At 40.8% G+C, this 26,145-nt stretch overlaps 1 protein-coding gene across 8 annotated transcripts in view; it reads left to right on the top strand.

Moving 5' to 3' along the window:
* Positions 1–26,145, top strand: part of vav2 (vav 2 guanine nucleotide exchange factor) — a 218,502-nt gene that overhangs the window by 52,996 nt on the left and 139,361 nt on the right. For all 8 annotated transcript variants that reach the window (XM_017715426.2, XM_017715482.2, XM_017715474.2 and 5 more), the window contains one exon: positions 3,294–3,410. In XM_017715426.2, the coding sequence (XP_017570915.1) occupies positions 3,294–3,410 (117 nt within the window). The remainder of the gene's footprint in view (positions 1–3,293; positions 3,411–26,145) is intronic.

Below are 26,145 nucleotides of genomic sequence, written 5' to 3'. Positions count from 1 at the left end.
TGTAGCCAGTCATCTGTGACAGTGCAGGTCTTTATCTAGTCTGATGTAGAAGCTGTTGTGACTAAAGAGCAGTGATTGCATTGTTGTATTCATTTGTGTACTGAATAGGCTTAATGGTTTATCTTGCACACATGGCTTATTATACAGTGCATAATGTGACAGTGTAAATGACATAACATTTACCACTCGGGCTGCTGGGTTACTGGTACTGGTGTGTATTATGAATAACAATGTATCACCACTCCTTTGTTAAGGTTCACACTGAGCGAGTGAGCTGCTTGCCGCAGTGTAAACAATAGTGTCTGTGATTAGGGCTAAAATAATAGTACCATGATCATTAAATTGTTGAATTAAAGCCCCTCTGTTCTGGACTCATTTATGCATTGGTGTATTGAAGAGCCTAGAGGTACATCTTTGGTTTATTGTACAAATCCCAGCTACAGTAACCACAGTGAAGAGTGTATTTCCATTATTGCTTTTGTTGCTACTGAGGCATGTACAATCAAACCATAGCGAGAGCATAAATTGGACTTGAAGTCTCCAGTTAATCAAACTTCCAGAACAACAATTCAGTAAAATGCTGATTTTATGTTTTAATAGGACTGTAAGATGTTCAAGTTTTGCTCATATCTGTAATACTTTGGAATACTATAATGCTCTGAAATGTGAGTGCCTTAGGATGCAACATTGAAGATGTGACTGAGAAGGCAGAGATAACGTGGCTTTTATTGCTAAACATGCTAACTTATGTTTACATTTGCAGCACTTAGCAGATGCTCTTGTCCAGAGCAATTTACAAGTGCTTTGTCTATCTAGGCAAAGTATCTTTACTAGTTACTAATAGGTTAGGGAAAAAGCTAGTCCTGAGCTCAGATACTGCTAGAAACAAAGTCACTGTTGATACCTGGAGAAAAAGGAAAAGCATTGAACACAGAACAGTGCAATACAATACATAAGTGCAGTACAATACACTACAATCAGTACTTAATTCAGTGCTCATTTATGTGATGTATAAAGAGATCAGACAGTGACAGCGAGAGACTCCGCTGTACAGACAGCCAGTGGGAATTTGTTTCACCACTGGGTGCCAGTACAGAGAACAGTCTTGATGCTTGTTTTCCACTTACCTTGAAGGATGGCGGGTCAAGCCGAGCTGTACTCGAAACTCGAAGAGCTTGTGGTACAGTTCGAGATTTTACCATTGCCGTCAAGTAGGTAATGGCTGGTCCATTTTTGGCTTTGTAGACGAGCATTAGGGTTTTACATCTGATGCCTGCAGCTACAGGAAGCCAGTGAAGGGAGCGCAGCAGTAGGGTGACATGGCTGAACTTGGGGAGATTGAAGACAAGCAGTGCTGCCGCATTCTGGAATAGTTGCAGAGGCTTGATGGCCTGCATGCGAAAACCAGCCAAGAGCGAGTTGCAGTACTCAAACCTTGAGATGACAAGAGACTGTACTAGTACCTGGGTGGCTTCCCAAGTGGGAGGGTCAGATCCTCCGGATGTTGTAAAGGAGAAATCTGCATGACCGAGTTAGGTTCGTGATGTGAGTCGAGAACAATAACTGGCCATCCAGAATCACACAGATTTCTTGCCTCTACAGATGGAACAATTAGAGAGTTCTCAAATGAGATGGCAAGATCATGATGAGGACCTATAGTTGCAGGGATGAAGTAGCAGCTCAGTCTTTCTAGGATTGAGCTTCAGCTGGTGAGCTGCCATCCATGAATAGATGTCAGACAGTCATGTGGAGATGCGACTGGAAACCTGTGTGTCAGAGGGTGAGAAAGAAAGCATTAGTTGATTGTCATCAGCATAACAGTGTTAAGAGAAGCCATTAGATGATATTACATCACCAAGACAGCTAGTGTAAAGAGGAAAGAGAAGAGGACCCAGCACCGAGCCTTGTGGGACACCAGTGGAGAGTCTGCATGAAGAGGATGTGGACCCTCTCTGTTACCTGATGAGAGTGGTCCTCCAGATAGGACTTGAACCACTTCCATGCAAAGCCAGTGTTTCCAAGGTTGATGAGGACATCCAGAAGGATTGTATGGTTGACCGTGTCAAAAGCTGCTGAGAGGTCAAGGAGAATCAGGACAGATGACAGTTTGGCTGGTCTTGCTGACTGGAGCGTTCGGTCACTGCTCTAAGAGCATTTTCTGTTGAGTGCAATTCTGTTGTTACACCCAGAAATACATAAAATGTATTTAATAAAATGTATTCCTCTGACAAACTAATGTTGCCACATTATCCTCTCGTAGAAGACGTCAATTCTCCATCAGCATCCAATGTTGTGCTGGATAACTGTATTTTTAACTCTTAACTCTCCTGAGTCTCCATTGTGTTACTCATCCGGCATGAAAATCTACAAATTTCTCTTGGCTATTTTTGAATAATAAAATGTGTGTAACTCTGTGATGCAACATTTTTGGGCATCTGTGCTACCACAGTGCAAAATTAATTAAATAATTTTATTGCTGGTGTCTTTTTCTGAATTAGTTGGAATGCACATGCCTACGACATTAAGTATTTTAGTTTTTCCTCATTCAAAGGATAATAGTCATAGTCAGAAATATATCACAGTACTTTGACATTTTCATGATACACAATACATATTAAAATATTTTGACAAAAACATAATGCACTAGTACTACCACATTTAATAACTGCTTTTGAAAACTCTGGGAACAGTGAATTTTATTGAACGTTTCACATACTTTGCTGCACTTAATCCATTTAAATAGGACTAATTATGCTCTCTTAGTAATGAAGCATGCGGTTGGTCAGTGTTCATTAAGTACAGACAGTATCACAGTACTGATAAAATATCATCTTGCCCACTTCTTGCTGCATCTTTGCCATGAAGGAGCTAACCTAGATGCATATACTGTATATCTGAATGCCTTGGCTGGCTAATTTACTGTAGGCTGGTGGATTGCTAGACGGAGCCGGAACTGAGCTACAGTGATTCTTAAAGCACTCAGTGAGTCTGGGCTGATGCTGGCTTATCGTGTGTGCTCTGCTTCACCAAGTCAGGTGATGGCCAGCATAATCACTGGCTGAGATCTGGCAGTGCTTAATCACCCATACAGGAAAGAGGAAATGAGAAGACTGTCAGTCGCCTCCAGGAAATTAAATCTGCTCCCCAAACTAAAAGAGAGAGTGGCAAGCTCACTTTACTTTTTACTAACAAATGCAGTTGAATGAATGCACAAAGTCAAGAACAATGTGCCAGAGCAGCAGTGCTATAAAGACCCTACTGATGTACTCTCTCTTTCTCTCTCCTTTACCTAGTTCCTGTGTCTAAAGAACATCCGCACGTTCCTCAAGGTGTGCCATGACAAATTTGGACTGAGAAACAGCGAGCTCTTTGATCCCTTCGACCTGTTTGATGTCAGGGACTTCGGGAAGGTACGTTATGTGACTTATGTTACAGTAATGACACTCACATCCTCATAGCTAAACCACATGCCCTGCTGTTCTCTTTATAAACAAAGGTTAACCTGTGAGTGACTGCTCTGTACTGCTGGTGGGCATCAGCTTTGTCTATTCTTTTATTTATATATATATATATATATATATATATATATATTCCTACACACACACACACACTTTCCACCTGTATAAAAATGTGACAATAAATGTGATTTGATTTAATGAATCAGTAAATAACTGTGTAAGCGTCCGTACGGGGTGTGTATGTGTGTCATATGAGCTCCTGTAGTGATAAGGATAAGGGGGTGGGAAGAAGTTAGGACTGCAATAATTAGTTGACTTTGATTAATTATAAAATAAAAAACATTGATGTGTATTTTGATAATTGAGGTCAATTTTTTATAATTATTTATTTCTTAATGCATAAATAAATAAATGACACCATATAATGTTAATGTTTGCCAATTCTAACAGAAATCAGTAAACTCTAAAGAAGTGGGAGCAGTATGGCTCCTGTTATTCAGTTCTATCATAGGAAGTAGGCCTCCAAAGTAAACAATGGCATATCAAACAAGCTTCGAGTGTGGCATGGGGCCATGTGACATTGAGGTAGGTGGATATCATGCCTACGTAAAAGACCACCCATGTTTATATGAACCACATTGCAGCCATCATTATAAGATGACACTGAAACTGTGTTCATATTTGTTAGTTCTGGAAGTCCATGCCAACCTTAACCTATGCTCGCCTTGCCCTTCTGACGTACACCCCTTTCTCCCTTTATTTTGGAGTGTTGAGAGTAGTGAGCGGGTTTCACTGCAGCCATCTGTAACCATTTGGATTTTAAACTGACCAATCAAAGAGAACCAGAAAATGTGGAGGAGGCTATTTACATACCTTTTTTATTTTAGAAACTTCCTGTTAAGTACAGGAATACGTAACCTCTGCATCATCACTTAAAACACAATCACCCCTACACCTTCTCCCGGTTAGTACTGTGTAGGAATGTAACAATTCTCCAAATTCACAGTTCAATTATGACCTGATTTTTGAGCCACAGTTCAGTTCATACCTAATTTTTTGTGTTGTTGTTCTTTGGTGGTGGTGAATAAGAGAAAACAAAGAAAAAATCTGGGTTTTATTAAACAAGGATTAATTTTGGAACACAAAAGAGAACAACAATTTATACAACTTGTATATGGCTTACCCTAATTTTCATGTTTTTATGATAATGTGTTGTAGTGTAATTATAGAATGGAAAATGAGTTTTGTTAAATTAGTAATGTAATGACAACACAACAGGCTGCACTGGCAGCAGTTTGGGGTGGTGGGGGCTTGATAAGAAGGGTAGTATGCAAAACCATGATTCAAGATGTTTGTATCTCGGTTTCAGTCTCAGTTTCTTAATTGTTACACCTCTCGTACTGTGTCATCCTCAGGAGAGACACGGCAAGTGACTATTAGAAGTGTTTGCCAAAGCAAGTAAGTACAGTGAGAATAAAGTTGAAAACATTAGTGATTTTGGCATAGAGAGCGATTATATTGAGAGTCTTTATATTGTTCATTTCTGTTTTTACCATTTTGCCAAATAAAAGTATTTCAGATTTACTGAGTTGTTAAATATGATCCTTATTAAAACTGAAGCATCTAGAATAATCATTATTAATCTACAAAAATGTATACTTAAGCATTCAAAATAGTTATACTTTTAAAATATATATATATAATGTACACTATTCTGTGATATATATATTGAAACAGAAAGTAATCTTAATTGTACTGTGATCATCCATATACCCTTCATTAATATAAACCATCCATATATCTTCCATTAATATAAACACATGCAAATAAAAATTATTATAATAATTATTTGTTTGTTTTCAGTTATGTGAAGTTAAATGAACCTACCATGTTCTTTAGTGTTCTTCTCTTTAGTGATCCAAATTTAATAAATAAAACCCAGAATTTTTTTCCCATATTCACACTGAAAAAAATACTGAATATATGAGAATTCATGCCAGTCATGAACACAGTAGTGTTTAATACTGAAACCTTTAGCCATTGATGCATGAACGGTCTCTCAGGCAGAAACGCCCCTCTCAAAATGAGACCCAGATAAACGTATGCTAAACAGGAAAGATAAAGAGCCTGTAAATAATGAACGTAGAAACATGGAGACATTAGTAAATAATTGAAATTTCTTTTTTATTTCTTGCATTGTCATGCTTTTGATTCTGCAAATGTTTTATCTGAGAAATAAATTTAACGTAAACAAAAGTAAGATTAGTTGATGGATTAAGTAATCATTAGTTGCAGCCCTTGTAGAAGTGTCACCATACATGATTGTACTATTGATGAAGTCTTGCTTTTTTTTTGTGACATGTTTACATTTTCATGGCGTTGCGTTCTTACAGTGGATTGTTTTTGCTGTATGGGATGTGACTGCACTAGTTAAAGTGTTCAGTCACGTTCAGTATATGAGGATATGATCATGGAGACATGGCTGGGAAAATCACTTTCATTAGATAAATCTCACTGAACTTGTGTGTATATTTAGCCTAATTAATCTGTTTAGTCATGGAGAGAGAGAGAGAGAGTGAACGGGAAAGCAGTGGGAAATGAAGGAGGGAGGGGCAGGGAAAGAAAGATTAATCCTTTTGCCAGACGGTGGACTTTAACAGATAATGCAGGGAACGGCGTATGAGAGTCAATGAGCTCACGGAAAACAATATTAAAATCCTCCACCACGCTGAATCAATCTCACGCACCCTCCACATGTCAGTGCGAAAATTGCGTTTGCGTTGACTCGAAGGTGACGGGCTTGTCTTGGCATTGATTTTCCATTAAAGGCAAGCAACACATTATAATATATTGAAGTGGGCAGCTCAGCACTAATGTGCCTTACATTCAAATCATTTGCCTTTCTCTCGTAGGAGAAAAATGAAGCTAGTCTGTATTCATGACTAAATGATAGACAGCACTTCTAATTTGTCAATACAGTGTTAACCTTTTGCCTAAGTAGTATTGCATCTCATTGGGCACTCATATTTCATGTGACATAATGAAATAATTAGCTTTGATCTAGTTTACCCTCATCCTGAATAATAAAGATGCTCTTGCAGATGGCTCATCTGGTCTGGTATGTCTTTAATAATAAGCTTGTGCTGTGGTGTCACAAAGTCCACATGCTTTAAGAGGCACAAAAGTAGTTATTTGCCTCTCAGTTTTCTTTATGTAACTTTTCTTTTAATGTGTAACATTAGTCCATGTCCTGAATCAGCCCTGATTTATTGTCTGTCTTCAGGACAGTCTGTAGCAGGGCGAAAACCTTGTTTCTTACCAATGCCTTCCTTCACAAAACATGAACAGTGCATCAGTTATTTAAACAAACAAACAAAAAAGGCAATGCTTAGCTTCACTAACAGTAGATTTAAAGCTACTTCACATGAAATCTTTAGCCTTTCACATGTCTTAACAGACCAAGAACAGAAGGATCAATAGTCTCTTCTCCGTGTAATGTTTTATTATAAAGTTCTGGTGCTGTTTTGACATACATGTCTTTTAACATCTCTTTGTAAGCTAAGAATGAGAAATTATACAATGGATAGTTTCGGTTTTAAAACGAGACTGAGGCATGTATGAGGCCATTATAAAATACTGAGGATACACATTTGACTGCATGCATAAATTAAATTATGTATTAATAAATTATGTATTAAGGAGTCAAGGTTTCTCAGTTTTGAAAAAGCAGTAAGCCACTCGAGGCTGTTAGAGGGATTTTACCCTGCTTTGCAATGCGTAAACCATGGTAATGCAAGAAGGCTTATTGCACTAATGTTACAAGACAGATAAAACAAGACATAAAACCAAGCCCATATAGAACAGAGAACAGCGTGATTCAGAGGATTTGGTAGATGTTATCACAGTCGTTGTAAAAACTTGCCCAGTATGCTGTGACCTTTCACTTATGTCTTTTTTTTTGTTTACATCTTTTGGTTCGATGTTAAATATGTTGGTGTGATCGCAAAGCAAACCAGAACTAAAATGCAACATGTTGACTTCTGCTTTTGTCTGGATAAGAAGCACCGTATAGGCTGAAAGGTTTTATTAAACCTTTAGCAAAAACTACCAAACAATACCAAAATGTACCAGACCATACCAAAAACAAATTTAGCTTGCATTAATGGTCTCCAACCCCCCTGCATGGAAAGCTGCTGTCCTGCATAGTCTAGTTCTACCCACAATCTGCCACACCTGCTCCAGCTAATAAACTTCTTCAGACGTTCATGATTGGCTGGATTACATGCACCAGTGTCAGGTAAGGGGAGGGTTAGCGTGTTAGATTGTAGGACAGTAGCTCTCCAAGGGGAGGGTTGGAGACCACAGGCTTACACATTTCTGACCAGAGGGCATGCATTCTCCCCAGTTTTAATTGGGCTCGGTAGGTAGTATGGTGTTGGACTTGCCTTCCCACCTATTTTTATTATAAAATATATTCAAGAACATATATATGCAATGGTTAAGGGATGAGATCGGACAAATACATTGTGATTTCACAAGCCTGATGCATACCTAAAGCTGCCAGGATCATCTTTCTCTTGGTTCTAGATCCTCAACTTTATCCAGCTACATAATGACTCGCTGTGACCACCACCCCCCCCCCCCCCCCGTCTGGAGAGGGCTATGCACCGTGTCCAGGGAGTTGAAGGCAAATCTATCCCTTAATGTAAAAAATATACCTCCCCATACACATCTGCTGCTTCCAAGCCCAGCATTTCTCTTTTTAATTATGCTCTTTCTCCTGGGTAAAGGAGAGGGACCCCCCCACCTCCTCCTGGAGGTGCAGGTAATTTTCCCCCTAACTGGTCTAGAAACAGATGGATCCCAACTTACCTCCTCCTCTCTTCTTCTTTTCATACTTCAGCACCTCAAATTGGAGCACAGAGCTCTGTCCCCTCTCCACCCACCTCCACCATTTCAGCAGCCTCTAGGACGCAACCCATAATGCTCACAGATGGACCAAAATTCACCTCATCATTCTATATTCATCATGATATTCACTGTGCATGAACATGGTGTTCTCCAGGGGACGCTTTCTGTTAAATGTGCTGTCAAATCTAAGCTGGCTCGGTTTTTCTTCTAGCTCTTAATTAGACTCGGAGCGAGCGTCGCTATCATTTAAATGAACATGGCAATCACTTTATTTTATGATGCTGCGATGATCGTGGCAATGAGGCTACATCTGTTAGCAGTCTGGTTGTGTTGGAATGATTTGCAGTGCTGGATTCAGACTGGGTGAAGAACGGACCTTTTGTCAGTGGGTTTTAACTGAAAACCATCATTTTTGATAATAAATAAATTGTCACATAATATTATGTCTTTGCTTTTCCAGAGCATGTTTCAGAAATATTTAATCAGCTTTTCTCTGAAACAGAGGAAGGGTAAAAAACTGTGTTCTGATTTGAAATGAGTTATTTCACAGGAAAAGCCATATTCTTTCCCTTTTTTAATTCCCTAGTAAAGCTTGGGCAGTAATACTTTCTCTATGCTTTTGTTTTTTCTATAACATTTATGTACGTTCTATAACATTTATGTACGTTGTTAGCTTTTAAGAGCAGACTGAGGGTGACATTGCTGACATACGAAGTCTGATTGACCTGCAAGTCTTTGTTCAATGTTGTCATAATTAGCCCTTGTCTCTATGCAAAGAGGGGTCTTGTCCCAGTGGGTTCAATGGGCGTGCCCTAAATTAGCAGTAAGTTGAAGACAGACAGAGGTGGGGTCAGCAAAATTATCTTTTGATTGACGCCACTGTGGTGCTGGTCTGTGGAGACGCAAGGAGTGAAGCATATTTTCCAGCACATTAAGCTTTTATGTGCATTTCACCCTCTGCTTGTTGTTCTCCACTCTCATTTGCTTCTTCCTGCCACTGTCTTCTTTCACCTCCTCTCTCCCACGCTTCTGTTCTCAGACAGCCCACAGCTGCACTGGCTATTGTTTTCTGACTGCATGATCACAGTTTGGAGGCACTGCTTTGCCGCTCCTTCACTCCTCTCACACCTCTGCTGTTCAGGCTTACTGTAAGAACAGTTTCTGGCTTCTCTTCAGACTCGGAGGCTGAAAATAGCCGGTTGCCAAGCCGCAGTGCTCCACTAAGAATGCTGCAGCACCCAGCCTTCAGAAAGTTGCTAAGAAACAATGGTGCTGCTAATGAGCGGAGTCTCTTCAAAGGTTACTGCACAAGGTTCAATTGCTGTTTTAAAGCTGCTGAAGGAAGAAGAGACTGCTGAGCACAGAAGGAGCAGCCATGTTTGAAGGTCGGCAGTGGCATTAGATCTAGTGAGGTCAACCTGCTGTGTTATTAACTTGTTGGTCAGTGAAGCTTAGGCTAGCCGAGGACTCATGCTGCTAATGATCAGCTAAATGGAATTTCTGCTGCAGAACAAACACCCTTCTATATATGTGTAATTTTTTTCCATTTGGAAAGGGTTGGGCATTGGCTGTGCTGCTGAGAGTCTAGTCAGGCGCATGAGGTCATGACTTAAAGGGCCCATATAATGAAAAACTGAATCGTCCTTATTTATTAATTTTTTAATAAGTGTTATGTAAATATTATTACATTTTCATAAAATACTATTCAATCTTCAGTCCACATGGTCCATGTCATCACCGTCAGACCAAAACCTTTTATCCTCACAATCGGTTTTCATTTTGAAATGCCCATTGCCTTTTACATTGTGTGAAATTCACATGATGAATAGATCAACAGAAATTAACACAGTCTTGTTCTATTAAGGTCTATTCAAACTTATGCAGGCTTTGATTCCGACAGCAGCAATATGTGGAAACTAAGCGGCAAGAACAGACTCTTTTGAGTGAATTACTTTTGTGATGTCACAAAAGCATGTTACATTCATACAATGAAATCTAGGCTACCTTTTTGTTGAAGTTATAAGGAGTGTGTCGGCTAAGAGTGCTTCTTGATTGAGATACAAGGCAGCCAGTTAGAACAGAGGTAATTTACATATATCAGGAAAAGCCTGTTTAATTTTAAACAGTAAAGAGAAGTTGGATAAAAGGCGTGTAGAAACGAGTTTAGGCTGAGGGGGAAAAGTAAACACAAGTAAAATATATATGATATAGCAGCTTTAACACATTAACACAGACTGTGGGCCCATGGTCATCGTAAGCAGAGCAAATATATAATCCTGTAATAAAAGGACAACAGCATACTGTTCAAAGCTGAATATAAATCAGAAGATACAAACCCTTAGTGTGTACATGCTCAAGCAGTACTATAGGGGAATGAGGTAATCTATGGCATACTAAAGACAGGCCTAGAAATAATACAATTTATGCATGTTTGTAGTCAATATGGAATAGCATTCCAGTCTTCCCAGTCTCATTACCCGTAGTGTCCCATAAAGTAAGTGTGCTGGCTCTCCCAAGAGGAGGACATGTCTGCTTTTATATCCCTGTCACACCCTGTTCCCCACTGGCTCCTGTCCATCAGAGGCATCCCTGCATCTTTTAACATAAAGCTGCCAACACACAATCAATTATTCATTCAAAACGTCTCACTCCTGATGATAATTCTCCTGTTATGAATAATTGATGTCAAGTACCCCCCTCACTTTGGACTGCCTTCCCCTTTTCTGCCCCCCTCCTACTCTTCAAAATGCCTCATTAATCTGCTCCTCGTTAGTGAGGTACCTATGGAAACAGGTGGTTGCAGAGCGTTGATGGTTGTCTGGGATACCAGCCATGACGGAGTTGAAGTTGGAATGGGTGATGCTGTTTTTAGCCAACAAATGTGCAGAAGTTCAGCAGGTTTATGCACTACTTGTTTTAAGCAACTGAAGTGAAAAGTATTTGACTGGTAAGCTGCTCTAGGCCATAGATTCTGCTGGTGGAGGCAGCCTGTCAGATAAGCCGTGATGTGGCATAGTTATTTACAAACGCGTGATGCTTTGAAATTTGTCCATTAGCCTCAGAGGCGCGACCGGCTATCTTGTAAACAGAAACGATCAATGATGAAAGCTGTATGTATTCCTTATGAAGTCACACTCTTTACTACAGAGCAATTTTCCAGTGCGAGCGCAGAATGGCAGCAGTATTTCATATTTCAGCTGAGACTTACATTTCACAAAATCAGCTCTTTGTTTTCTGTTGATTCTGTTCTTTACTCTGACAGCGGGCCATGACAAGCGACTGTATTTAATTCTGCACGAGAGGGAGAGAAAAGTGATGAGCTGCAAAATGCATTTCATTCAGAGTCCAAAAAGCGCCCTGTACAATAAAATGTCTATTGTGGAAATAATTGCTGTTCTTTTATCTTCTCTGGGAGAACGTTACACAGCAGCAGAACTGCACAATGGCCTGGGCTGGCTTTCGTTTGTTTTGCACTGTTTTTCTGCGGCATCTTGCCTTAGCTAAGCTCAGGAAGCTGAGGATAGAGAGAGAGTTTGAGGCACTGTGATGTTTTTGCTGCTGTTTTGGCTGTCGCAGTAAAGAGGGGTCCAGGAAGAACAACTCCTCTCCAAGTAAAGCTTATACACAAGCCTCACTCCCCAACACGCCCCCGCCCCCCGTTTTCTCTTATTCTGTCTCTATTTCCTCGCCCTTTAGTTTGATGAACTGTAAGCTAAAGGCAGTTCTCTGATGGACAGGTACACACTTGTTGCTTGTCTCTAGGCATGAATAAAGAGTAAGTGGGGAAAATATGCAGGCTGTCCTTTTCTCTGGCTCTACAAATAAATTGGGATTCTGCGATGGCAGTTGAGGCTGTGGGTTCGGCTTCAGGGTTTTTTTTTCTGGTTGTTTATTCCTCCTGACCTATGTCTTGTTTTCCATGGCTCAAGCTGTAAAAAGTAAGCAGCGTGTTTCTGCAGGCCTTAAAGAACTCATGGTGGAGACCTCATGGTGGGGTTTGTATTAGTACTGCATGGTGATGAGCTCAGTGCAGGATTATGCTAAGCGCTCTGGAATTCCAGTACACTGAGAGGGAGGAATTAAAGTCTTCACAAAGGGCAGAAGTGTGATTCAGGGTCAGCTTGCTTTCAGCTGACCTGCATAAGTTTTGTTTCCCTTCTCCATGCTTTATTAATTTGTCTGCAGCAAAATTAGATGCATATGAGAAGTGATTATTGAGGAATGATGCCAGTGAGATGTATTCTCAGTGAATAGTGAACATAAAACTCTCATCTTTCTCTCTCACTGGTTAATCAGCAGCACTGCTGGATAAGGCTGAGATGTTCTTTGTTTCAGCCTCTCTCTCATATTATGTATTAAAGAGTTGTAAAATGTAAATTGGGATGAATGCATTACTGTCTCCCCCATTAGCCTGTACCTTGTATAACATGGATCAGTAATAGGGATGCTGTGTGGAATTAGAGGCCTGGGCTCCACTTAGCTGCTGACACACAGCCTCTTAATATTGAAGGAGTCCATTAATCTTGACATTTCACTCTTTGCAGTGGTGTCAGCATGAGGTTCAAATGTTAAATCTCCCATTTCTTCTTCTCTTTTACTCTTTCGTTTGTTGTTGGGTTTTTTTTTTTTTTAAACCCTTGCCCTCTCATTCCCTGCTCACTTGGCTTCTATTTCATGACCAAGGGCTACCTCACTGATTGTTTTTAAGCTCTGTGTTTATCGTTTGATGTAATTTTGTACGGATAATAAACTGTACATCACAGGCTCTCTACATCATCATCCCCACCTCTCACTCTCTGCTCACTTTCTTTGAGGCGTGTGTGTGTGCATGCGCGAAAGATGTCCTGCCAGGTGTTGCTGGGCTCTCCTGCTGAGAGTGCTAAACTGTAGCCCTCCCTCCACTGTTTCTGTTCATTTCTCACCCGCTGGGTGTCCCCTGCTAGGCAGCAATAAGAGCCACCCTGCTGTTTTGCCGCAGTGGCCATGGGTGGCCAGGAGAGGCGCTTTGGTCTGGGGGAGGCATCTGCATACAGTGATGCATCTCAGTTTCTGCTGCCTTCTCTAGCTGGCTTAGCAGACAGAGCTTTTTGTACTGGCTGAGATGAGTGTTACTGTTATGCTTCAGTGGTTTGGGTGCATTTAAATACAAAATATCATCTTCTATCCAGCCTTGAAGTCTATGCAGTATTATATATTAGTCCTCCCTCCTGAGGTATGTAATTTTTTTCTTCACAATAGTTCATTCTTTTAAGTTCACTTTTCTATCCAAGAAACATAGGCTACGTTCACACTGTAGGTAAAAGTGCCAAAAATCCGATACATGTATGGTATATGCGACTTCTGTCTGAACAGTCAGATTGGAATTAATGCATCGATTATGGTTCTGCATCGAGCCATTTTGTTCTGGAGGAGTGAGACAAGAGCAAGCAGTGTAAACAAGTAAACGCAGTGCTTTCCAATGAGGGTAATCATGTTATAGAACTGCTATTCAAATCACGTTTACTTAAAGGACGGTAGTGAAGAAAAGGAGAGAGAAGTAAAGAAACCTCACACAGATCAAGTCTCTCTATCCAGTATAAATTTCTGTTTTGAAGCGGAATTGCGTCCCTTTTTTAGGATTCTTCTTAATGGCAAGCAAATGAAAGAAAGAGTTTCTTTAGAAGAAACACTTGAAAGAAGAGTTTCTTTAGCCTGCTTGGTCAGGCTTCCATAATGAAAGCAAGCACAGAAATATTGACCTTTTTCTTTGTGGTGTGGCTGTTTTACTGCCCCTTGTTTGTCTTCCAGTTTTAGAAGAACCATTTGCACATGTGAAGTTTGATGTCATGTGAAATGAGTCTGTTAATCTTAGGTAAGGTAGAGGGAAGCTGTGTTTTGTTGGATGAGTGTGCCTGGCATACTTTTGTCAATGCAGTTCAGGAGCATGATCTGTTCAGACTAATGCCAGATACTCGGGTAGAAGCAGACAGAGATCCGTGACTTTATGAAGCGCACAGTTTAGATCTTTGTTGCGGATCCAGGTACGGATGGAGTGTTGACACATGTTAAAACAGACAAGCTATGGAAAAAGTTTGATTTGAATGAACATGGCCTGAGATATAACATGTAGGTGTAATTCTTTATTAACGACAGTAAATATTTTTGTTTTGCATACTTGCCACCCTAAAACCAAATTTGCCAATGCAGTATGCAGAAGGCTCCTTTCAGGCCACAGTTGATTTATAGTTCAGGTTATTTGTAATAGCTGTTCATACTGATTCTGAAAGAAATTAGTAAATGTACTTTTTTTTTTAAACACAAAATTGGTATATTGTAGATTTGTAAGTGAAAATTGTGGTCTTGATTCTAAACAAACAAATGTGATGCTTATTGTGAATTGTGCACCACTAGTGTTTGTGTGCAATACATTGTTAGAGTGGTCATCGTATCTATGCAGAGATTTTTTTTCCCCAATGGAAGAGAGTGATAGACATTGACATTTAGAGCCCTGTTCTTCTGTTCACACACACTTACGATCAATACTGTGCTCAATAATTTAGCAGAGGTCACATGCTAGCTCTAATCAATCCCAGTTACAGCCCTCACTCATCTTACCAATTTTCTTTAATTTTACCTGATTGCACAGCATTCACCTCAAGTCACAACTAATGCCTTAAATAAAAAGCATAAATAAAAGAGTATGAATGGAAAGTTTTAGAAGGCTGGGCAAAACAGGGGCAGACCACAGTGGCTTCTTGTAGTCTCTTTTATTGGCCAGAGTGGTCACTGTCATGATGTGCATGGGTATGTTTGTGCACTTGTATGATCGAATGGAGAGGCCATGACTGTGCTGCTCTGAACTTTCAATTACCTCTGCGTGAGAGCGGTGTGTGACAGAGAGCTCTTCTTTTCACTGTGAGCAAGATCAAAGGCATACGGACTGCTGAAAGTGGAAGAAGGCCACTGTTGTCAGTCAGGATGCAACTATAGCCAGAGGCAGACTGAGCTGTTGCTCAAAAGCACATGGCTCTCTCCCTCTCGCGCCCATTAACCCTGCAGAGGCCCTCTGAGACCAGTCAGACAGTACAGAAGTATAGCGGTGGTGTCAAATTTAAGAGGCAACCACAGATATGCATATTGATTTAGAATAATATCATTCTTGTGTGCTGTAGTATCTGGCTTGAATAATGACGTTGGTATGGTTGGTATGAATATTGTTGTTTTGTGATCTGGAGTTGTCATTTAAAAAAATAGCAGTGATGCAACCGCAGTAGACAGCTGATAAAAGGTTTTGTGCATGCTTCTCATTCATTTGAATGGAGCATATTTTTTTCTGCCCTGTACTGTGGTGATGTGACGTACTAATGTGTAGTTCAAATTCTTCATGATTTTGGATCGTGTAGTCAGTGACATTAGGCCATTTCAAAATATAATTAATTAGCCTAATGCACCCTTGATAACCAAAGATAGATCACCTTGATTGTCACAGACATTTATTGACAAGTAAGCCTGTTACAATTATTTCATATTTACCTGCTTGCAATTATTTGAACTGATTGCAATTATTTATGCTGACTGTACTTATTTCCCATAGTTGTTAGCTTTTGCATTACAAACAGAATGTAAATTGGGTGCATTCTCAACCACTGGGTTGAGGCAAATACAAATAAATAAAAGAAAGAAAGCAGGAAACAGGTTTATTGAGACACATGTTGGGTCTTATGAAAACAACAAAAGTTGTCACTTTTGACAGGTGCTGTAACCCGTAGAGGCCAGCTATGAGTAATGTTAGTTTCCCATGGATGACAGACGCAGCTCAAGCTCAAATAAGGAAGCAAAAGGAAGCAAAATAGATCAGACAATTTGACCACTGTAGGCTTGTACTTCAGTAGTTGCATAAAATAAACTTAAAAGACAATTGAATTGTTGATCGCAGTCACAATTATGGCTATTAAAAAAATTATGACTGTGTCAGACGCACTTACAGGACTTTGTTTCAGTTTGGTGGGTAGCTTAAAAACGTACAGGATTTTAATATATATGATATTTAGAGAGGTTTTCATACCAGTGTCAGCTCTAAAAGTACCTTACTGATAGATAACGAGGTTTAACATTAATAGAAGTAGATTTCTTCTGTTGCAGTTACTGTAGGTGCTGTGCAAAAATGCACATTTTCTGAGATAATGAATTCTGCATAGGGTTGTCAACAAGCAGGCCTTACCACGCAGAATCCTGGATTCAGTTGCATTCAGTGACTAGAATCGTTTTTGTTTGTGCCAGAGTAATGGCTTTCGATCCGTTTGCTTTTGTTTTGCTGTGGGAAACAAATGGCTTTCCACATCACATTGTTCGAATGATTTTCTACTAAGATCAGCTTTTTTGTTGTCCCACACTTGTGCAAAGATCGAGAGGGAATCAAACCGGTTTCAGATTTCCAACACCTATGGCTCAGCTCCAGTAGAAAAAAAGTTTTCTCTCACAATGAGCATCAGTGGCTGCCTCAGTGAGGTGTTGCGACGAGTCCTCCTGTGCTGGCTTATGTCCTGGCTTAGCAGAAAAAGCCTGCTTTTGTAAACGGCACTTCCGCTGGATTGACAGCTCAGCATCAGAAAACTCTGTGTTGCATTTCCAGTATCATACAGAGTCAGTTCTGTTTGTATACTGCCTTTAAATGGAGTGAGGAGTGTGTCAGGCTGTGCTTTAAATCCACAGCTCTATCATTGTAGGTTTGATTTTACTGCAGTAAGGACTCTTTCACCCATGAGTCTGCAGTGAGTGTGTGCTGCTAGGTGTGGAGGAAAGTGTTTTTTTTTTTTGTTGTTTTTTTTACTTTACAGTGCTAGGCTGTTCTGCTGTCTGTTTGGCTCTGAGATGTAGAAGCATTATTAATGCTGAAGCCCACACATTCTGCTCTGAGCGTCTTCCTTTCTCCAGTGTAGGAACGCTTCCTTGCCTGTTTGAACCTCCCATGAAGTGCCTGTTATTCATGCTTTATGCTTTCATATTATCTTTCTGCTTCTGTCTCTTTCTATTTCTCTCTCTTTCTCTTTGACTTTTCTCTTCCAGCCTTTCTCTCTTAGTTTAGTCCTTTGTTCTCCCTCTCTTTCTTTTCTTCTCTCGCACATTTGTACATACACACATAGATACATACAAAACATGCTTACTTTTACCAAAATTTCTTTTGTAGCTCTGGCGCATGAGAACACACCGTTCCAGTTGCTATTTGGACCATAAATGTAAAAACTAAAAAAAAACAAACAAAAAAAAAACAATGGTAATTTCTGCTGATACCTGTGGGATTCTAGTAGTGCCTTACTGCTAAGCTATGAAGTTGTTTGGTTGTTCTAACACAGACTAATGTAAAGAGTTTGATTAAACAGACATGTGAAGTTTAAAAACAACATTCTATGTTTTATTTGAAGCTTGATAAATTTCACCTTGCAGCAGTTTTTCAGTGAAATTCTCAGTAAAGAGCTGGGCATAGAGGTACCACTGTTTTATCGTCTGAAACACCTAAATGAAATGCGTTGCTCGGGTTATCACTCATATGCACAGTTGGTGATATATGTAGGACTTCCAAAAGGACTAGAGTGATGATTTTTATCCTCAAGAAACTGGTTAGTTGATTTCACTATCAATTTCTAATTATGTTGGTGGTTAATTCTGTTTGGCTCTTGAAGTCCTACCACTGGGAGAGCTCACTTGGCTGTATGTACCTAGATATTGCACAGAAGATGATCTTGAGCAATTTTACATTAGTGCTTCAATATTTTACTAAATTAAATAATTAAATAAAGCATGGATTTATGTGTATCACAGAGATCATTAGGCCTCAGAAAGCCCAAGCTCAAGAAAACCCTGAGGGTTTCCCTCTGGTGTTATAGTGATGTTTTAAAAAGATTCCTTACCTCACATTCCAGGCTGAGCAGATGAAGCCACTCTGGGTGTTTTATAATGGGTTATGTGTGCAATAAAATATCTTTGCTGTGCTGTCAGTGGCTACAGAAGGTTCTGGAGCTGAAGAACACTAGAGCAAGCTGAATATGGCACTGTTTGAAATCCTCTGGAAGAGAGCAAGCGCCAAACTTGAGAGGATAAAAATAAGAGCCCACAAACCAGTTGAGAAGCTCACAGGGAATACAGGCCATTATTTTGTACAGGAAGAAACTACATACACTATATTGCCAAAAGTATTTGCTTGTCTGCCTTCACATGCATATGAAATTGAGTGACATCCCATTCTTAATCCATAGGGTTTAATATGATGACAGCCCACCCTTTGCAGCTATAACAGCTTCAACTCTTCTGTGAAGGCTTTCCACAAGGTTTAGGAGTGTGTTTATGGGAATTTTTGATTCTTCCAGAAGTACATTTGTAAGGTCAGAGACTGATGTTGGCCTGGCTCGCAGTCTCCGCTCTAATTTATCCCAAAGGTGTTCTATCGGGTTGAGGTTAGGACTCTGTGCAGGTCAGTCAAGTTCTTCCACACCAAATTTGCTCATGCATGTCTTTATGGATTTTGCTTTGTGCACTGCTACGCAGTCGTGTTGGAAAAGGGAGGAGCCATCTCTGAACTGTTCCCACAAAGTTGGGAGCATGAAATTGTCCAAAATCTCTTGGTCTGCAGAAGCATTATGAGTTCCTTTCATTGGAACTAAGTGGCTGAGCAAAACCCCTGAAAAACAATCCCCCCTCCACCAAACTTTACACGTGGCACAATACAGTCAGACAAGTACTGTTCTCCTGGCAACCGCCAAACCCAGACTCGTCCATCAGATTGCCAGACGGAGAAGCGTGATTCATCGCTCCAGAGAACACATCTCCACTGCTCTAGAGTCCAGTGGCGACGCTGTACACCACTGCATTTGATGCTTTGCATTACGTGCTTGGATGCAGCTGCTTGGCCATGGAAACCAATTGCATGAAGCTCTCTGTGCATGGTTCTTGAGCTAATCTAAAGGCCACATGAAGTTTTGAGGTCTGTAGCGAAGTTGGCAACCTCTGCGCAGTATGTGCTTCAGCATCCGCTGACCCTGCTCTGTCATTTTATATGGCCCACCACTTCGTCGCTGAGTTGCTGTTGTTCCCAACCGCTTCCACTTTATAATACCACTGACAGTTGACTGTGGAATATTTAGTAGCGAGGAAATTTCATGACTGGACTTGTTGCACAGATGGCATCCTATCACGGTACAACACTGGAATTCACTGAGCTCCTGAGTGAATGAATACTTTTGGCAGTATAGTGTGTAAAATGCTGATGAAGTACTTTTAAAAGTGAATGAAATCTGCCTTTAGAAATAAAACTAAAAAAAAAAAATCCAAAACAAAACCCTATGAAAGCAATTCGGTTGCCAAGGAACCTAAGCTGTGGCTGCCTGATGGCCTTTCCACTCACAATTAGGATCCAGCAGACACCCCAGGGCTCATCAGAGAAGGCTGTGAAATCTGGGCAGGCCTAAATCAAAGGCTAGTGTGGCTCAGCTAACTGTTTTATTAGGGCAGAATAATGACCCAGCTTCACTGGCGTTACTCAGCACTTTGATGTAAAAGCAGCGCTCGTTTTGTTTTGGCTCACACCAGCTAGACACCGGGGAGAGCGAGTAATGAGATTTCTTCAGCCAGAGGCGACGGAAAGCTTTCAGGTACTGTTTTTTTTTTTTTTTTTTTTTTTTTTTTTTTTATTTGTTTTTTTTTTTAAAGCCTCTTCTTTCCTTCATCCTGCTTCAAATGCACTGCTCCCTTCCACTCCCTCTTTTGTGATCTCAGATGTTCGCTTTCATGCTCAACTGAAGTTCAGGCTTAGGCTAGTTCTGTTCATGATGGATTTGTTAGATCATCATGTCTGAGTAAAGTGAACTGCAGTGCTGCATACAGGCATGTTATTTTTATCTGCCCTGACTGGTGCACATTCATGGAATTGTTAGCATGACTTTGCACTTTATCACAAGCATTATTCCTGTGCACTCTTCATACTTTAGCGGAATCTGAACCCCCAAACCCCAAACGCAAGCCTGTAAGTGTGTGTGCGTGCACGCAAAGCTTGTGTGCTAGCAAACACAGATCAGGCTGTCATTAATCCTGGCTCCTTGTCAAAATAATTCATTATGCGGTTCGATAGTGGCTGCCAGGTCTCCGCTGCTAATGCTACATAAGCTGCAGGCTCCTCCTGGGAAGAGGCCAGGGCTGCAGACCCTGCCTGCCCGCTGAAGGTCAACACTGGATGGGGTTGGAAAGGCGCTGAGCTCCCCTGTGTGGAGAAGGTGTCTGGCTACGGCTCAGGCAGGAGTCACATGCACTGCACCTGCATACCTCTCTTGCAGCTGTACTCGTCTCATCACTCCTGCTGTTGCAAGCATCATGGTTCCAGTGTGGCAACAATGAAAAATCACATGGAAAAAAGGGATTCTTATAGAATGCCATTCAATTAAATATTCTGAAATATAATGTTAATGATGCATGTCATTTGTCCAGCCTGGAAGCTCAGGAAAAACTGTTGTACATGCTGAGCTTTTAAATTCTGTGTTCAAAAAGTCTTGTAGAGTTCTGATCTTCAGCTTTTCTTTATGGCCTTACCATGGTAGTTGATAGTGTAGATTTTGGAAAGGGCAACTAGCGTTCATTTGGTCTACTCCATAGATGCCATTTTCCATCTGTAATTCTCAGAGTAGGCATGAGTATTTCACTCTAGGGCTGCAATGTGAAGTGTTAATGAGTTCATGTGATAAATTATTAAAGCCACTAATGTTTTTAATGCTATTAATGTATTTTCCTAATTGAACTTTTTTGAGCAATCCACAGTAGCACAGACTGAAGCCGAGCCCTTCAAATGCTATATGTTGCTAAGGTGTAGTCCACAACTACAGTAGTCCAATTTCCACCAGCTCCCTGCTGGTTAACGGCACCTGAGGCGGTCGTTGTTAACCCAGGCCTCGACGATCCGGTATGGCAATCATATTTGTAATCCGCATGATAGTTTTGGCACAAGTTTTACGCCGGATGCCCTTCCTGACGCAACCCTCACCATTTATATACATATGTCTGTCTGTCTGTCTGTCTGTCTCTCTATCTATAAAATGTGTGTATAAATATATATGTATACATGTGTGTGTATATGTGTGTGTGTGTGTGTGTGTGTATATGTGTGTGTATATATATATATATATATATATATATATATATATATATATATATATATATATATATATATATAAAATATAAAATATAAAATATACACTCACTGGCCATCTCTAGGGTTTACAGAAAATAGTTTGAAAAATAGAAAATATCCAGTGAGCGGCAGTTGTGTGGACGAAAATGCCCAACCAAAATCTCTGAGGAATGTTTCCAACACCTTGTTGAAAGTATGCCACAAAGAATTAAGGCAGTTCTGAAGACTAAAGGGGATCCAACCTTTTACTAGCAAGGTGTACCTAATAAAGTGGTGTGTGTGTGTGTGTGTGTGTGTGTGTGTGTGTGTGTGTGTGTGTGTGTGTGTGTGTGTGTGCGCATATTTTTTTTTTCCCCTTCCCCCCTGTTGTGCTGTGGTCCTCCACTGTTCATTTAAGGGTTGATCTCTGTGTGTGTCTGCTGCATGGATCCCACCATTTTCTCTCTCTCTCTCTCTCTCTCTCTCTCTCTCTCTCTCTCTCTCTCTCTCTCTCTCTCTCTCTCTCTCTCTGCTGTTTGCTCCTATGAAGTAGCACAGCACTTCGTAGATGTGTGCTTCCTCCCATTATCTCTGCTGGGGCTGCTGCTGCATTAATGGCTAATCTCTACAAATGTCACTCACTGCAGGACTAACATGCTTTGAATGGAAATGCTGGCCCTGCTCAGGGTACTTCAGTTTGTTTCTTTTTGGGATAGGAAAAGAAATCAGCCTTATCACACTTTCTCCTAAAGCTCCCCTTCACCCCTTTATAGAGCACTAGAGACATAAATGTATAAACACGCGCACTCTCTCTCAGTTGCACGTGTGTTTCCTCTCCACAAAAGCCCCAAGAGCTCACACCTTGAGCTAGAGTCTCTAGTGATTTGTAGGTAATACAAATTAACGCAAAGTCAACCAAAACAGAGCCGGTGTTTTCCAGCGTCAGGGCTGCGCTCGACTCGTGTGTTTTGGCACGCCTGGAGGTTTGTTTTCTCTCAGCCTCTAATTGCGGTTCGACTAGAAATACAGCCTTTTCACACCTCCCAACTAAAAGCTTCTTAGGAGAGCAGAGTCAGACCATTGTTCTCTACCGAATGCTGCACAATAGCTGATAAATTTGTTCTTTTTTATTTTTTTATTTCAGGTCATTTGCCATTGTCTTGTGTCAGATAAACTCTGTTCGATACACATTTAGTGTATCCTTTCATTAACTCATCAACCCATAAGCCCCTTCTCAATCTCTCCCACTGCACGTGCACTTTCATGTTCAAAGACAATTGCATGGAGTCAGCATGGGTGTTGGCGGCCTGTTTTGCAGAAGCAGCATTGCACAGTGGGACAGTCAATCATGAATGGCTGTCTTGGGCTGAAAGCCAACACAAATGAATGTTTACAGCTCCCCAATCATCAAATTCATGATTTGCCCAATTTGGCCTAATCTGGTGTGAATGGGCCCTAGTCCTCATGGGAACTGATCAGCCGGTCTGCGGTGGCTGGTTGTAAATTGCAATGCTAATAGTGAGGCTTTAGGCAGCCTGCATCCCTGCTCAAGGCAGATTTAATGGAGATATTCAGTGTGTGATCATTTATCAGACCCTGACAGGCTGAGCACCACCCCCCTCACCACATCATACAGATGAGAGAGGGCTGTGAAGCCCCCTCCCAACATCTCTCACAGGAAGTGGGCTGTGACGGTGGAGTCTGTTTGGAGCAGACCCACCCAATCACACACAATATGCTGAAAATTTACCATCCATGTACACACTTGAGAGAATAAGTCTCAGACAGCATGTCCTTCAGGTAGCTCTGACCCCCCCCAACACAACCACCACCCCAGCTTGTCATTTGTTTGGTTGTTTAGGCCAAACTCTCACTTCCCTTTTCTTGCATCATTTGTTTATCCAACAGCTGCTTGAGCTGAAAGAGAGTGCCTCAGCAGAATGCTGGATTGTGCCTCATTCACACTGAAACAGCCATAGCGGATATGAAGGAAAAGGAGACGTCCTGGTGTGTGTCCTCCCCATCCTGCACCAAACAAACCTCAGTTCAGTCCAGCATGTCCCCAGTTTGACCCAACCTGACCTGAGTAAAATGTGCTTTTATTTCCTTTCACAGCTGTCCCTTGAGGCACGAAGCTTTCCACCCCCCCACACTTTCCTCTCCTCTCTTTTGCCTTTCCCTCCCTTCCAGGAACTGCTGATTTAATGAATGCCCCTATGGTCAACATTACTGTCTGAAGCAGGAGCCTCTCCCTCCATTCATATACATACATACAGTTTATATTGGTCTAATAGTTGTGTTTATGCTGCTCTTGTCAGTGAATTTTTTTCCCCCCTGTTAGGTTTAAAAAAAAAAAAAAAAAATTTCCCACTCTTGAGATCTATCATTGACCACAGGCCAGTCTGGCCTCCTCTGCCCCCCAGCTCCTCCTCTGTCTCATCTTCACCCTAAATCCCAGGCTTCCTCTCGCACAGCAAGCTTTGTGGAATCGAAGGCACAGGAGCTTTTATTTTACAGCCGCTGCTTTGACTGCACACAGCTGATGAGAACAGCTTGTGGAGCAGCTCATTAAAGGAAGAAGCAGTCGTCTCTCCTTCAGGTCATTTCTTACTTTTTATCTCTCGCTCTCTTATCTCTCTTGTGTTTTTGTGTGTTTCTCTGCCTTCCTTTTGTGTTAGACTATCTCAGGACATGTACTCTATTCTTTTCTAAAATACAGTTTTCTCTGCGCATCAGAAATGGAGGGCAGGGACTTGTACAATCCCATAAACCATGCCTGTTTTTTGTATAGTTTGAATAGTAATATATCTTATTTTAATGATTATGTTTAATCAGTCATGAGCATCTGGAAGAGAGAAACCTCTTTATTATTATTATTATTATTATTATTATTATTATTATTATATATATATATATATATATATATATATATATATATATAATTTTTTTTTTTTTTTTTACTTTTATGTATATTTAAAAAGTTAGCTACCTTTTATAATTTATAAATTATATTATTATATTATATTATAATTTATAAATTAATTATTGTCTGCCTTCACATGCATATAAAATTGAGTGACATCCCATTCTTAATCCATAGGGTTTAATATGATGTCAGCCCACCCTGTGCAGCTATAACAGCTTCAACTCTTCTGTGAAGCCTTGCCACAAGGTTTAGGAGTGTGTTTATGGGAATTTTTGATCATTCTTCCAGAAGTACATTTGTGAGGTCAGAGACTGATGTTGGACAAGAAGGCCTGGCTCACAGTCTCTGCTCCAATTCATCCTAAGGGTGTTCTATCGGGTTGAGGTTAGGACTCTGTGCAGGTCAGTCAAGTTCTTCCACACCAAATTTGCTCATGCATGTCTTTATGGACTTTGCTTTGTGCACTGGTGCGCAGTCATGTTGGAACAGGAAGGGGCCATCTCTGAACTGTTCCCACAAAGTTGGGAGCATGAAATTGTCCAAAATCGCTTGGTCTGCAGAAGCATTATGACTTCCTTTCACTGGAACTAAGGGGACGAGCAAAACTCCTGAAAAACAACCCCACACCATAATCCCCCCCTCCACCAAACTTTACACCTGGCACAATGCAGTCAGGCAAGTACCGTTCTCCTGGAAATTGCCAAACCCAGACTCATTCATCATATTGCCAGACAGAGAAGCGCGATTCATCACTTCAGAGAACACATCTCCACTGCTCTAGAGTCCAGTAGTGGCGCTTTACACCACTGCATTCGATGCTTTGCATTACGCATGGTGATGTAAGGCTTGGATGCAGCTGCTCGGCCATGGAAACCCATTCCATGAAGCTCTCTACGCACTGTTTGCCTCAGCATCCACTGACCCGCTCTGTCATTTTACGTGGCCTACCACTTTGCGGCTGAGTTGCTGTCATTCCCAATTGCTTCCACTTTGTTATAATACCACTGACAGTTGACTGGAATATTTAGTAGCGAGGAAATTTCACGAATGGACCTGTTGCACAGATGGCGTCCTGTCATGGTACCACACTGGAGTTCACTGAGCTTCTGAGAGCAACCCATTTTTTCATGAATGTTTGTAGAAGCGGTCTGCATGCCTAGGGGCTTAGTGATGTGGAAGTGATTGGATCACCTGAATTCAGTTATTTGGATTGGTGATTGAATACTTTTGGCAATATAGTGTATGTACATCAAATGTGTCACTGTTTTCCTATACAAAAGTAAATGCAAGTGCGTATGTTTCTTCATATGCAAAAATAAATGGGCAATATGTATCAATATATATACAATGACTTCCAAAATTACAAAAGGAACTACTTCTGAAAACCTGCTACCAATTCGTGTATAGTTGTCATGGTGTAGAAACCCAGTTCTGGCTCCTGAAAATAGCGTATTACCCTTAGAAGTGTTTCCATTATATTGTTTCATTTCATGAGTTCTCTGCTTTGATTCTCCTTAGCAAGTGCTGTCGTGCTGTTTGGGTAATGCTGTAATTATGGGTGCTGTGTGGAGGGCTAATGAGGTTCTCAGAGCGTGGAGAGGCCGAGCAGAGCGGATGCATTTACCTGCAGTACATGCCCCTTTGACTGAGTGTATTAATTACCACCAGGCCAAAGCACCATCACCCTCTATTATGTGCTCCTGGCTATAGAGATCCTGCTG

This window comes from Pygocentrus nattereri, chromosome 16, assembly GCF_015220715.1.
Source record: "Pygocentrus nattereri isolate fPygNat1 chromosome 16, fPygNat1.pri, whole genome shotgun sequence".
NCBI classification, from domain to species: Eukaryota; Metazoa; Chordata; class Actinopteri; order Characiformes; family Serrasalmidae; genus Pygocentrus; species Pygocentrus nattereri.
The sequence above is the reverse complement of the archived record's forward strand: the minus strand, read 5'-3'. Positions and strand labels throughout refer to the sequence as shown.